Source organism: Urtica dioica, chromosome 1 (genome assembly GCF_054948205.1).
Source record: "Urtica dioica subsp. dioica isolate 48M chromosome 1, U.dioica_male_clone48M_v1_H2, whole genome shotgun sequence".
Taxonomy (NCBI): Eukaryota; Viridiplantae; Streptophyta; class Magnoliopsida; order Rosales; family Urticaceae; genus Urtica; species Urtica dioica.
The window spans coordinates 5,245,982-5,259,282 of record NC_142756.1 but is presented as its reverse complement, the minus strand read 5'-3'; the positions used below and the strand labels follow the sequence as shown (position 1 = coordinate 5,259,282).

At 35.7% G+C, this 13,301-nt stretch overlaps 1 protein-coding gene and 1 pseudogene across 1 annotated transcript; both read left to right on the top strand.

Annotated features, from left to right (window-relative positions):
* The first annotated feature begins 201 nt into the window (after positions 1-201).
* Positions 202-8,832, top strand: LOC149406685 (HEAT repeat-containing protein). Its single transcript, XM_089608163.1, is given in 20 exon segments — positions 202-609; positions 1,365-1,520; positions 1,997-2,175; positions 3,013-3,120; positions 3,842-4,012; positions 4,093-4,364; positions 4,476-4,635; positions 4,807-4,881; positions 4,993-5,121; positions 5,202-5,276; positions 5,391-5,600; positions 5,807-5,959; positions 6,051-6,265; positions 6,409-6,526; positions 6,640-6,772; positions 6,858-7,059; positions 7,140-7,245; positions 7,384-7,524; positions 7,617-7,950; positions 8,328-8,832. Coding segments are annotated over 20 exon segments (3,510 nt in total). The 5' UTR covers positions 202-410; the 3' UTR covers positions 8,702-8,832.
* Positions 8,833-11,280: 2,448 nt separating this feature from the next.
* On the top strand, positions 11,281-11,768 carry LOC149406684 (non-specific lipid-transfer protein 2 pseudogene; annotated as a pseudogene).
* Positions 11,769-13,301: the final 1,533 nt, after the last annotated feature.

Here is a 13,301-nt window from a genome sequence, read left to right as displayed (position 1 = left end):
CCGTAAATAATTCTTAAATTTACCATGTGGATCTAAAATAGTAAAAAAAAATGATCCATAAATTTTAGTCTAAAACTCACGTGGCCGTGATTTCCATTTTCTTTAAAGTGTGGTCAACGAGTTAGAAATAGCGAAGCTTGGTCAAATAGATCAACGTGCTATAACCTCGGAAACACGGGCAAATAATACAGCCTCACACACACTAATATTTCTCACTCCGTTTTCTCTAACTCGATCACGAGTTTACGACAGCGAAGCTCTCTCTTACGACAATTCCGCAGTATTCAGAGATCCAACCGAGCACCGAAACCGGAGAAACCGATTTCACCATTCTATTGGTTTCATTCAATGGAGTCATGGCTTTGATCGAAACTAGGGTTTAAGGTGTTTTTGAAGAAGGAGAAGCTCCGATGGACGTGGAGAGATCATCGCTGTGCAACTGCGTGGTTAATTTCCTTCTGGAAGAGAACTACCTTTTGACGGCGTTCGAGCTCCTCCACGAGCTTCTCGACGATGGCCGAGACAATCAAGCCATTCGCCTCAAGGAGTTCTTCGCGAATCCCTCCCAATTCCCGCCCGAACAGATCTCTCGCTTCAACTCTCTCCGAGGTCACGAACTGTCCTAATGCTCTGATTTTCTCTCTGAATTTCCGTTTGATTGATTAAGTTGGAGTGAAATTTGAATGCGAACCATGTGCTTCATATTTGGTCATAATTTTTTATTGAAAAATTGCTGACCTTTCTGGTCTTGTGTTGCTTGTTACTTTTCAAGTGCAATTTTATGTGTTGCACAGTAGCGCATAGTATTCAAGGATTTGAAATAACATGATCGTTAACGTTACGGAAGTCGGGCCTTAAGTTATGCCGCAGAAGGTTAAGTATATTAACTTTTTGTACTCGAAAAGAAAAGGAATAAAGAATTGGATACAAAATGACTTACATTGTGAATGTGTGATTGTATGAAAATTTGTAAAAGCATCGAATACATTTTGCTATGTTTTTACAGGGAACGAATACACTTGATTGACTCGTCTTGTCATCTGACTTACTTTTTAAAATGTCTCAAAAAATTCACTTGACACGATCTTATACTAGAAGTTACTGTTGATAGATGAAATCTTAGTTTCTTTAGCACTATTTTAATCCCAGTAGATCCGCAGATGAAGAAAGTTAACTTGGGTATAGTTTGCCTTTCCATTTTTGTTAGCTTTGGTCGGTTGATAGTAGGTTCTAAAGTTGCAGAATAAGAATATTTTCGAACATGCTTCTTAATTTGTGCATGAAATAATGACAGTATATTTTACAGTTAAATTGTATGTTTAGAGAGCTGATTGTAGTCATTCTTGTTCATCGCTGCTCTGCAGTCGCTGACCCTCAGAGTTTGCTCGAGGAGAAAGAAGCACTACAAGAAAAACTATCCATCACTGAGTACGAACTTCGGTTAGCCCAAGAGGACACCATGAAAGTAAAAACTGAGCTACAGAAGAAAACTGAATCTCACCCAGTCAATAGTTTGAGTGGCAAGTTACTGAATCCATGTTGCCTTAAATGAAGCATTCCTTTTTTTTTATTATTGGCAAAGCATGTTCTGTTTCTTGTTGAATTTAGATTTCGATTGAAGTGTTCGATTTTACATTTACATGTTTATTTGCACAATGCCACAACATTGCTGCAAAATCATGTTATTCTGTAATCTCTGTTCTCCGTCATTAACGGGTCACATCTAAAGTGGCCAGTGGTCATATATAGAGCTAATAATATTTTTAATATAAAAATGATACAATTCCTCCCCTATTTTGTGCTCATATATATATATATATATATATATATATTTACTTATTTATATTACATGATTACAACTTTACAAGTTGCACACAATCCGGAGGACAATCTAATTCTAAATCGATTGAAAATTTGCCTGGAGTGAAGATTGCACCTGCATAGAAATTGTATCATATACAGTGGTCATCTATAAGCTAATGGCTGTTGCATTCAGGGGGAACTGTGGATGTCCTTGCAAATCACGATCCTCAGTGTGTAAGGCAGAAGAGAGGTTCACAGTCTTCGGATTTGGGCCCTTTGAAAGACGTTGAACGTAAAGATCTCAATTGTGCTGTAAAAGAATATTTACTTATTGCGGGTTACCGGCTGAGTGCAATGACATTTTGTGAAGAGGTATGGTGATTATTAGTTTTCACTCTGCTCCAACATCTTTTTGGTTATGCCCATGAAACATATAGATTTTAGTTTGCTCTCAAAGCCACTATGTATAAGATAAATAATGACAAAATAAAAAATCCCAAAGCAAAGAAACAAGGCATATAGCTGTATTTAGATTAATAGATTCCCAATATTCATCCATCTGGGTACATACTCTTGAAAAATTCTTCCATTTTGCTGGTCTTATATTCCCCACAATGTACTCCAGAATTGATCACATTTGCTGCTAATGCCATTCTATTTTTTTTACATAAATTTTACATGGCATATGCATACTCATGAACCCTTATGCCGTAAAATAAAATACATATATGGCATGCTAAAATGAGAGGCCATCTCAGCATAATCATCATGGATTAAGTTGCCACTGAAATGATGGTGAAGTTATAAATCAGTGGAGTACTTTTCATGAGATATGTTTGATGTTTTTATTATAGCATAGAATATCTCTATTATTTTGCACAAATTTCTGATTAATCCTGCATTCTTTCCTACTTGCAATTCTCTTTTTAAAAAAATTAACATTGTAAAACTAATAGTCTGAGATTCTTTCTTTGTTATCCATGTGCTAACTTTTTTTTTAAACTAATCATTATGTTTTTTCCATCTGCTTGTTGCTGGCTGAGTTTCTACTACAAGAGATCAGATAGAAATATGTCATCGATTCTCTTTCTTGCACTGATATGTTTTTGCATTTACTTTGTGTGGTTAGAGCTCTACATATTATTATTGTTATGATGAGGCGTTAGCTGTTTCTAACAGTATCGATATACTTTGAGACTTTCGATGCAGGTTTCCGAACAAAACTTAGATGTTTGGCAGAACACGGCTGCATGTGTATCAGATGCCCTGCGCCATTACTACTATCAGTATCTTTCATCCACTACTGAGGCTGCTGAGGTATTTCTGAAATACATACGAAAGGACATCTTCTGTTATGTGTGTGTGTGTGTGTATGTATACATAAATTTGAAAGCGTTCTAAGTATAATATTTTAAAGAAGGGTAAAAATTGAGGAAGTTGATTTCTCTAAAACCAGAAACTAAAACATAAAAGTTACTAAAACCTTGCGAACAATTCACCTCTTGAGGTTCTGAGTAAGCACTCTTTATAAATTATTTTATAGCTTTTTCATCCAGCCTTGTTAAGGTTCATCATGCATTCCATGTCATGGTATCCGTACAACTCAGTTATGGGAACTTTTGAGGTATAAATCGGAGTAGGATTTTCAGGAGCATTTAGGGATGTCTAGTTTTTTGGTTGGAGTACAGAAGGTTCTCTATTATGTGTCTCAACCTCGCCATGTAATCTGATTTTTGATTTTTTAATAATGAAATCGTCTTATAAAACAAGAGAGACGGGGAAATATGAATCTATGTTTTATCAGATATGATTTAGTAAAGCTGTGCACATTGCCGTGTATGTATATAATGTGCTGCGAGCTGACCATTCACACTCCAGATCTATGTTTTCCTTTGCTTAGGAAATAGCATACTTTTTGACGTTTTACTGATTGGATTATGCTTTACCATTGCATAACAATAGTTTTCTTTGTGATAGTTTAACATTCCTATGTCTTGCTGGCACTGTCTTTGCATAAGGAAACATATTTTTCATGCAGGAAAAAGTAGCAATGCTTCAAGAAAAAGAGTCATTAAAGAAGGAAAATGAGCAGCTAATTCACGAAAAATCAATCTTATTGAAGAGCAAAGACTTGGCTGATGGTCAAATAAGCGCATTAACGAAATCTTTAGAAGCCCATCAGAAAGATCTAAAAGACAAAGAGAATATGGTAAGCCACTGAACAACGATGAGTCTGGATCTACTGTAAATGTGAGTTACTTGTTAGCTAAAAACCAACTTTCGCTGCAGGTTCAAAATTTAAAGCAGTCCCTCGAGCTTCAAAGGAAGCATCTTAATGATTGTAGGGCAGAGATCACTGCTCTAAAAATGCAAATTGAAGGTTTCTGTTCTGGGCGGAGCGTCGCTACTCCTGATGGTGATTTTGCCAAATCTGAGTTCTTAGAAAGATACAAGGATGAAATTAGATCCCTGCAGATAGAAATCGAAAACTTAAAATCAAGAAATGCTGATGCTCCATCTTCTGTTGTCTCCATATCTTTGGATAAAGATCCCATTCACATGTCAGAAAAAATAGTTGAAAAACATGAAGATAAAAGTTCGTGTCTAGTTGAAGCAACCGCAACATTAGCAGGAAATGTTCAACAACCAGTAACTCAAAATTCTGATGACAGCAACAATAAATTCGACTTTAGTTCACAAGGATTGCCAGTGAATCCTTCTAATGAAACTAGTGAGAATGTCCCCAAAACTAATGGTGAGCTTCCATCAGAAGATAGCAAGCTACTTCTAAAGCCAGACAATCTCAGTGCTGAATCTGCTTCTACGAAGACGGCAAGTTCTCGATTCTATAAGCTGCCATGGACACATAACTGGATCTATAATAATGCACGCTTGTGGAATTTTGACGATTTAAAACTTCAATAAAGCATTTTTTTTCCTATCCATGGTTTTGAATTACTTCACAAAATCATATTTATCTAATATGCTATAACACTGTTGCAGGGTTTAAGGACTATTCAGATTTTAGCTGACGCCTTGCCCAACATTGTTCCGTATGTCCTAATCAATCATCGAGAGGTTGCTACTAGTTCTACAGTCCTTTTTTTCTTTTCTTTTTTAATCTTATTATATAGATCTAGACTGTATTTGAAAGGTTTAATATTCAAAAGAGGTTTTATATGCATTCAGGAGCTTCTCCCCTTGATCATGTGTGCAATTGAGCGCCATCCAGAGAGCAACATTCGAGATTCTTTGACACACACTTTGTTTAATCTAATAAAACGTCCAGATGAGCAGCAACGACGAATAATTATGGATGTGAGAACAAATACCTTACATGTTTCCACGTAGATATGTGGGTTTTGACAATATGTTCACTCGATTAATCTTTTTTTCAGGCATGCGTTACCCTTGCCAAGAATGTTGGAGAGATGAGAACAGAAACTGAACTTCTCCCACAGTGCTGGGAACAAGTGAGTTACATCCACCTATATTGTTTTCTTCTGCTTTTGTTCACACGCTATTGTTCACACGCTATCCATTCTCGTCTCTTAAGGTTGTTTAACAAGTCGTTTCATGGGCTGCAGATAAATCACATGTACGAGGAGCGGAGATTGCTGGTTGCCCAATCATGTGGACAACTTGCGGAATATGTACGACCTGAAATTCGTGACTCTCTTATTCTGTCTATCATTCAACAACTTGTTGAAGATTCTGCGTCTGTCGTGCGTGAGGCTGCTTCCCGTAATCTTGCTATGCTGCTACCGCTCTTTCCGAACATGGACAAATATTTCAAGGTCAGCCTCACTAAATATGCTTCGAGGCTCTCATGGAGAAGAGTTCTGACTTGACAGAAATGTCTACAATGTAAGCTCTAGAACAGGTTGATGACACATGGGCTAGGGAATGGAGCCTTTTCCAAATAAAATGATGATTAAGTAGAAATAAGTGGATGTGTAATCAAAGATATATGGGTCAATACTATTTCATTTTTATTTTATAGGTTGAGGAGTTGCTGTTCCAGTTGGTCTGTGATCCTTCTGGTGCTGTGGTGGATACTACACTTAAACTATTAGTCCCTGCCCTACTTAAATGGGGAGATCAATTAGAACATGTTTTAAGAGTACTTCTGTCGCACGTGTTGAGTTCTGTGCAGGTATTCTCCATCGTAACGACTGTATTAGCCGTGCTGACTTCTGATTCTTTCGTATTGTGTTCTTAGTCTGTTATTTACTATTATGTCTCAGCAATGCCCACCCGTATCAGGAGTTGAAGGATCAGCAGAGTCGTATTTTCATGTTTTGGGCGAGAGAGAACGTTGGAATGTCGATGTTTTACTACGATTGCTAGCAGAGTTGATTCCATCTGTGCATGAGAAGGCAATTGAAACCTGCCCTTTTCAAGCTGTTACGGAAACAACGGGAAACAAATTTTCTACCTCTTTGCTTGAATTATATGCAGGGTAAGCTCTTTCATCTCGCAATTTGTACTGTTTCTTTATGTTTGGTCTGCTTTGGACAATATAACCTTCCTCCTTTAAAGTCTATTCAGTCAGATTTAATGGCTTGGTTTTAGTGCTAATATAAACTTTCGTTTCATTGTCAGGGGACATGTACAATGGCCAGCATTTGAGTGGATTCATGTCAATTGTTTTCCTGATTTGATTCAGTTTTCTTGCTCGCTGCCTCCTAAAGAAGATAACTTGCGAAACCGAATTACCAATGTCTGTTTCTTTGAGTTCATGGTTCTCATAGTTTCATATATCTACCAGAGATCATGCACTTTTGTACTCTAGTGGTTATTATTATTAATGGCTCTGATATATGTCTGGTGCAGATCCTACTGGCTCTATCAGAACTTTTCGGAGATTCGTATGCGACACATATTATGCTGCCTGTGTTCTTAATAGCTGTTGGTGATGATGGTGATCTGACACATTTCCCGTCAGCTATCCAGTCTAAAATCAAAGGTAGGTGACCTATAAGCTTGACTTAGTTTTTATGTGGTGTGGACTTATTTAGAAAAAAAAAAAAATTACTGTTTTTAATTCTCAGGTTTGAGACCACGGACAGCTGTGGCTGAGAGACTTGCCGCTATGTGTGTACTACCTCTTCTTTTGGCTGGTGTTCTTGGAGCTCCTAGCAAGCATGAAAAGTTGTCTGAGCATTTGAAAACTCTACTATTTGAAAGCACGGGAAAGGAGAGTCGATTAACGAAGTGCAGTGCTGAGATTATTGATGCTGTCCGCTTCCTTTGGTTTGTAACTTGAACAAAATCGTTAAACTTGCTGGTTAGCAAGTCACTCTTTTTTAAATTGGCTTTGTTTGTAAATGCAGCACATTTGATGAGCATCATACCATGATATTTAACATCTTATGGGAAATGGTCGTGAGCTCGAATATTAGTATGAAGATTCGAGCTGCCAATTTGCTGAAAATCATTGTGAGTGCATAGCTGTTATTATTCTTCCTTTTTTTTTCTTTTTTTTTTTCCTTCCCTATTTTATTTATTTAAGTTAAATTCAATTCTAGTTCTGTCAGATAGCGGAAATAACTCTGGTATGTTTCATTCGTTATATAGATTCCTTACGTTGATGTCAAAGTTGCATCAACACACATTTTACCTGCTCTAGTTACTCTGGGGTCCGACCCAAACCTCAATGTCAAGTATGCAAGCATCGATGCCTTTGGACCTGTTGCCCGGCATTTCAAAAGTGACGTGGTATGGTCATCGTCACATCCATCTCGTTTTATTATATCTTGTCTTTCGATTGGGGTCTGACTGATCATTGGTGGGACTGCAACGCATTTCAGATTGTTGATAAGATTCGTGTTCAAATGGACGCTTTTGTTGAAGATGGATCCCATGAAGCTATCATTGCCGTTGTTCGAGCTTTGGTGGTAGCTGTTCCACATACCACAGAAAGACTTCGAGATTATATCCTTTTGAATGATATATCTATGTCGTTAAGGGAAAACATAACTTGCTTTTCATACTAACCATCCGATTCCAAATGTTTCCTTAACACGATTTTACATCTTTTGTCCAAGATTTTTCAATTTACAAGCGCTCCTACCACTGATCTACTCCGTCGGCGGGAAAAGGCCAATATATTTTGTGAAGCGATCCGTGCTTTAGATGCGACAGGTTTGAACATAACTGTACTTTCTGCGATCTGTCTCCTTTGTCCTGCTAAAAATGGCACTTGAATTCATCATCATGTTACTTTCTTTTTAATTTTAGTTATAAAGAATTTAATGTAGGCTTTCTGTGAGTCGATGACCTCAAAGATTAATTGATGAAGAATGTTGGGAAAATTGCAAAAACCTTTTATCTTTTTAAAAGATATCTTGAAAAATATGCTATTCAAACAAACTTGCATCCATTTGTTAGCACAACTCAAAACTGTATTTTTTCCAGAACTATTTCCTAACCCGAAAATTCAAAAGAAATGGCATTCTCCACTTTTCAATTTTTGCTTTGAATTCAAACACGTAATCCGTGTCTGTACTGCGCTGTTGCAGATCTATCAGCAACCAGCGTCCGCGACTTCCTTTTGCCCGCGATTCAGAACTTGTTGAAAGACGCCGAGGCCTTGGACCCGGTTCACAAGGAAGCCATTGAGATCATATTGCGTGAGCGAGGCGGCGGAACTCTCGAGACGATCAGTAAGGTGATGGGTGCGCATATCGGTATCGCCTCGTCCGTCACCAGTTTCTTCGGAGACGGAGGGCTCTTAGGGAAGAAAGAGACCGCCGCCGAGCTTCCGCCGGAGACCGATGAGTCCCCAAAACCCGTGCCTTCGACACCCATAGAAGACACCAGATTCAGGCGAATCATGCGGGGAAATTTTACTGAGATGTTACGCGGTAAAGGAAAGGGTCCAGATGATACCTAGTAGTACCATTCTAAATAGAATGAAAACGCTTTTCGTTTTTTCAAGTATATTTATTTTTTGTTTCACTGTGGAAAGGGAAAGTTATAAACAAAGAGGAAAGACACAATAAGAATCGACTTGATTTTAGTTCTTATATGTCATAATACATGGATTATTTTGTCTTTTTACTATGATTTATTGGTTAAAAGCATTATTTTGTCTTATGTCAAAAGCATGTATTATCTACGGTGTATAAAACATTGAGACTAGAAGTACTTCGATTGCAATATATCTTTAACATAAGCTGTCTCTTCTCTTATTATTAATATTATTATTTATTGGAAGGAAATTGTTGTGTGATTATTGGATTGTTGAGTACGGTAAATTAAAATTTACCTTGGAGAACAAGAGAGCGTCGTGGAAAATTAGTTTTGAAACTATTTGATATATATATGAAAAGTGCATTAAAAAATATTAGATTAAAATTTTGGACACCTAAATTAATTTTTTTGAAATCCTAGAAAAACGGGCTCACCCAAACAGTAAGTGTATATTAATATTTTTATACTATAAGTGGCTAGAATGCATTAATTTATGAAATCTTGGCTATTTTGCAAAACACTTAGTATGATTCGCTCTCAACCCTCTCAACACATCCATTGGAGCAATCAACTCTCTATTATTTAACACACACGATCATGGGCTTAAAATTTCAAAGTCGGCTCACGATCATTGGCTAAATTTTTTTAAAATTTAAAAAAATTGGTCCAATTTTTGTTAAAAAAAATTGACCTGGTTTTCGGGATTTCGATAACCGATCCGGCTTTCTTTCGATAACTGGCGGTTTTCTCGGTAAATCGGTTTTGTTCGTACCGCTACCGGTAAGTGCCAAAAACCAATATACTGCCCAATTTTCTCTCGGTTTTTCCGGTATTTCAATCCCTGTGTCAAACTACGGAAATTTATCCATTGTTGTGTTTGTAAAGAGGAAGAAAGACAAGAGGAAAATATTTAGAGGCATTGATTTTGATATAGCCCGTCAATATGTACCCATTCCAATTAGGATTGATTTGGAAATAAGAATTTTTTTTTAGTAAATTATTAATATAACATTTATTAACATATACCAACAACGATGGATTATAATCTTTTCTCACATTATATAATCAACTTTTTAGCAATTTATAATCCATCACTTTCATTTCATTTCTCTTCCATTGTTCTTAATCCATCCACCACTTATTTTTTTTCTCTCCCTCTTACCAAACGTGTCATATTTCTCTCTCTTTTTTTTAAAGAAATTTAAAAAATAAATTATTTAAAGTACAAGTTAGAAACCATATTGTTAAAATAGCTAGCAAGTTTGTGAATAGCATGTTCGGTCGCATTTTTAACTGTTACAATACGTAGAGGAAAGCTCTGATTTACTTTAATGTTTCGTAACATTTGTCCCAGGATAGCCTCGCATTTGAACACATATAGACAAAAAAACAATGCAAATCCATGTGATATTGTAGAGTCGTATTGCACATATAGAAGTGCAAAACGCGTGATCAATCATGATATATCTAAAAACAAGTTATAACAAAAAAAAATTTATTTTAATGGCAATAATCTGATTTGTTCAAATGCTAATTTTCGCCCAGTTTTTCTACACGTATTTGTCTATGCAAGAGCTAATCCAGCTTTTATAAAATTTCAGGTTGCACCGTGCATCAATGTTTTTTTTTGTTTTTTTTTTTGTCAAGGTATATAAATTAATAGTGTTTAATCTAATTAAATTCAGTCATTTTAAGCAGAGACGAAGCCAGTAATCTAGATTAGGGGGAGCTAATTTGCAACAAAAAAATTCAGGGAAGGCTGGTTTGTAAATTTTGAATGTAAAAAATATAAAAATAAAATAAAAAATGGTCAAAAAGTGCGAAAAAAAAATTGAAGGGGGTTATAACCCACCTTGGACTGATACTGGCTTCGTGCCTGATTTTAAGTGTGCTTTGATTGATACTAATTTAGTTTATTTGTACTCTATTTAAATAATGGTAATAAAGTCTTCTTACTATTAATTTATTTATTTATACTTTTATTTATATGTGATTTATTAGATTCAAGTGATAACACAAGTCTTTTTAGGGGATGACTTTCGTAATTCTTAAGTTATTTAAGAACAATAATAATAACAACAACTATCAAGCATTTTTAGTACGGCAGATTAAGTGGTGGGTACCTCCTTTAAAAAAATTAATAATAATAATAACAATTTAGGTATCCAATATTCTAATTTAAGAATATGATTTTGTAGTCGTGCACAACGAAAAAGAAAGAAAGAAAGAAATATTATAGCAAATAAGTAATCTGAAATCGAGGTTTTACAAAAACAGATAACATTTCGTAACAGCTCAAATTCGCACTACTATTGGCATATTAAACAAATAAAGAAGTTTTTTTTTTAATTAAAAAAAAAAAAAAAAACAGCCTCGGAAGTTGAGCATTCTCAGAGACACAGACTCACGAGTCACGACTATAACGCTACCCGTGAAAGCCAAAGCTTATATGACACGTCACGGAACCCAAAACCCAAAACCCAAAACCCATCTATAAATACAATTCAAAAACCCATATATTCATTCATTCATTCATTAAACCCATATTAATCATTCAATATACAAGTAGCAAAATAAAAAACAGCAACAAGCATGAAGACCTTAACCTTGGTTGCCCTGTTCGCCGCGGCGGCGATGTTTCTGATGGAGGCTCCGGCGATGAGCGAGGCGGCTTGCAATCCGACGGAGCTGAGTCCGTGCTTGCCGGCGATCGGAAAGGGAGAGCCGGCGAGTGACGTGTGCTGTTCGAGGCTTCAGGCGCAGAAGCCATGCTATTGTCAGTACCTAAAGGATCCGAATCTCCGAAAATATATCGACTCTCCCAACGCCAGGAAAGTCGCCGCGGCGTGTCACGTTGCGTACCCCAAATGTTGATGGCTTATTATCTATACATCGTTAAATAATAGTCGGTGCAATTTATATGGATATGTATTTGTACCCGGAAATTAATAATAAATAAAATGAACTACGTATATGTGTGTTATTTAGCTATGTTGTCTTCTTGGTTAATTCGTTTTTTTTTTTTTTTTTTTTTTCATATATGCATATTATGAAATTATTAACAATAACTAAAACATGTATATATGTGAAGATAAATGGATACTAATTATCACGTGGATTGGAATTAAGAAAACAAAACTATTAAATAGTTCATTTTACCGGTTAGATCCAATGGGTACTCCTTCGAAAACTATCGGAATTAGAACCATTTATTTTTTGAGAAATTACTCGATTTAAGCAATTGAAACTAATTCAATTAAAATATAGTAAAAAAAGTTTCATTCATTTCAATAACTAGTATTTGTGCGGTTAGGTTCTCTTATGTAGCCCTAGAAGACCACGTTGTTTAGACAGATGGCCAGAAAAGTACTTGAGGAACTAGGGTGCTTGGCTCGGCGCTCTTAGCACTGGATGGCTCATGTACGTTTCTTGACCGTACGTAGACAGTGACGGAGCCAGAAAAGCCCATCAGGGGGGCTAATTTGAAAAAAAAAATTCAGGAGGGGCTTGATTGTAAAAAATTTATAAAAATTGGGCCAAAAGTATAAATTTTCAAGGGAAAAAAATGTAATTTTTTTTAAAATGGGCAAAAAGTGAAAAAAAAAAATTGAGGGGAGGCTTAAGCCCCTGCGGGGTCTATACTGGCTCCGTCACTCTGACGTAGAGGATGGCTTGGTGGGCTTATTAGGCCTTGTTATGTGAACTCGAAAAATCTTGAATTTTGAAATGTTATATATTTCTCATATTTTGATATTGAGCTCATATTTCTGCATAGCCAATATGATTATTGCTTACTCCTCGAGTGGTCAATTTCAAATGGCCTTAGTGCAGTTCATGCCGCCTAACTAAAATGAGTTTTTATGAGTAGTGCCCAGCGCACCTACAAAGTGGAGGTTCTGAGTGTCCTTCAATTTTTTTTTTTTTTTTTTTTTTTTTTTTTAGTTTTATGTAAATTTAATAGAAGCGATTCTAAACTACACACTAGAATTTAGTATAAAATTAGCAAATCTGAAATGCAAGACGTAGATCAAATTTTAACACAAAAAATAAAATAAAAATCTGGTTGAATAATGAAAAAATACACAACAAATTGAGATTATGTCGTCGAAGGTAGGTCGCGATCAAAATCTTTGTTGAGAGATATTTTTATTAGGGATAATTTAGCAAAATAGTCAATTTAAATTTTGGGAATTACTAAATATCCAAGGTTTGGTAAATATTAGGTAAATAGCCAATTTTATATATTTACAAACGTAAATAATTAGTAAATAGCCACTGGCCCACTGCTATATTAAGTCACGTCATTATTTATGACTATTTATCTAATATTTAACAAACATAGGCTATTTAGCAATATCAAACGTTTAAATTGGTTTTTTTTTTTTTTTTTTTTTTATTAATCCATTTTTTTTTCCTACGAGATCTTATATGTAGCAAAGTAGTCTTTTTTTTTCATAAATGGTACATGAATTTAAATTTTAAATAAGCTCTATCCAATTAAAAAAATAGAAAACTAATAT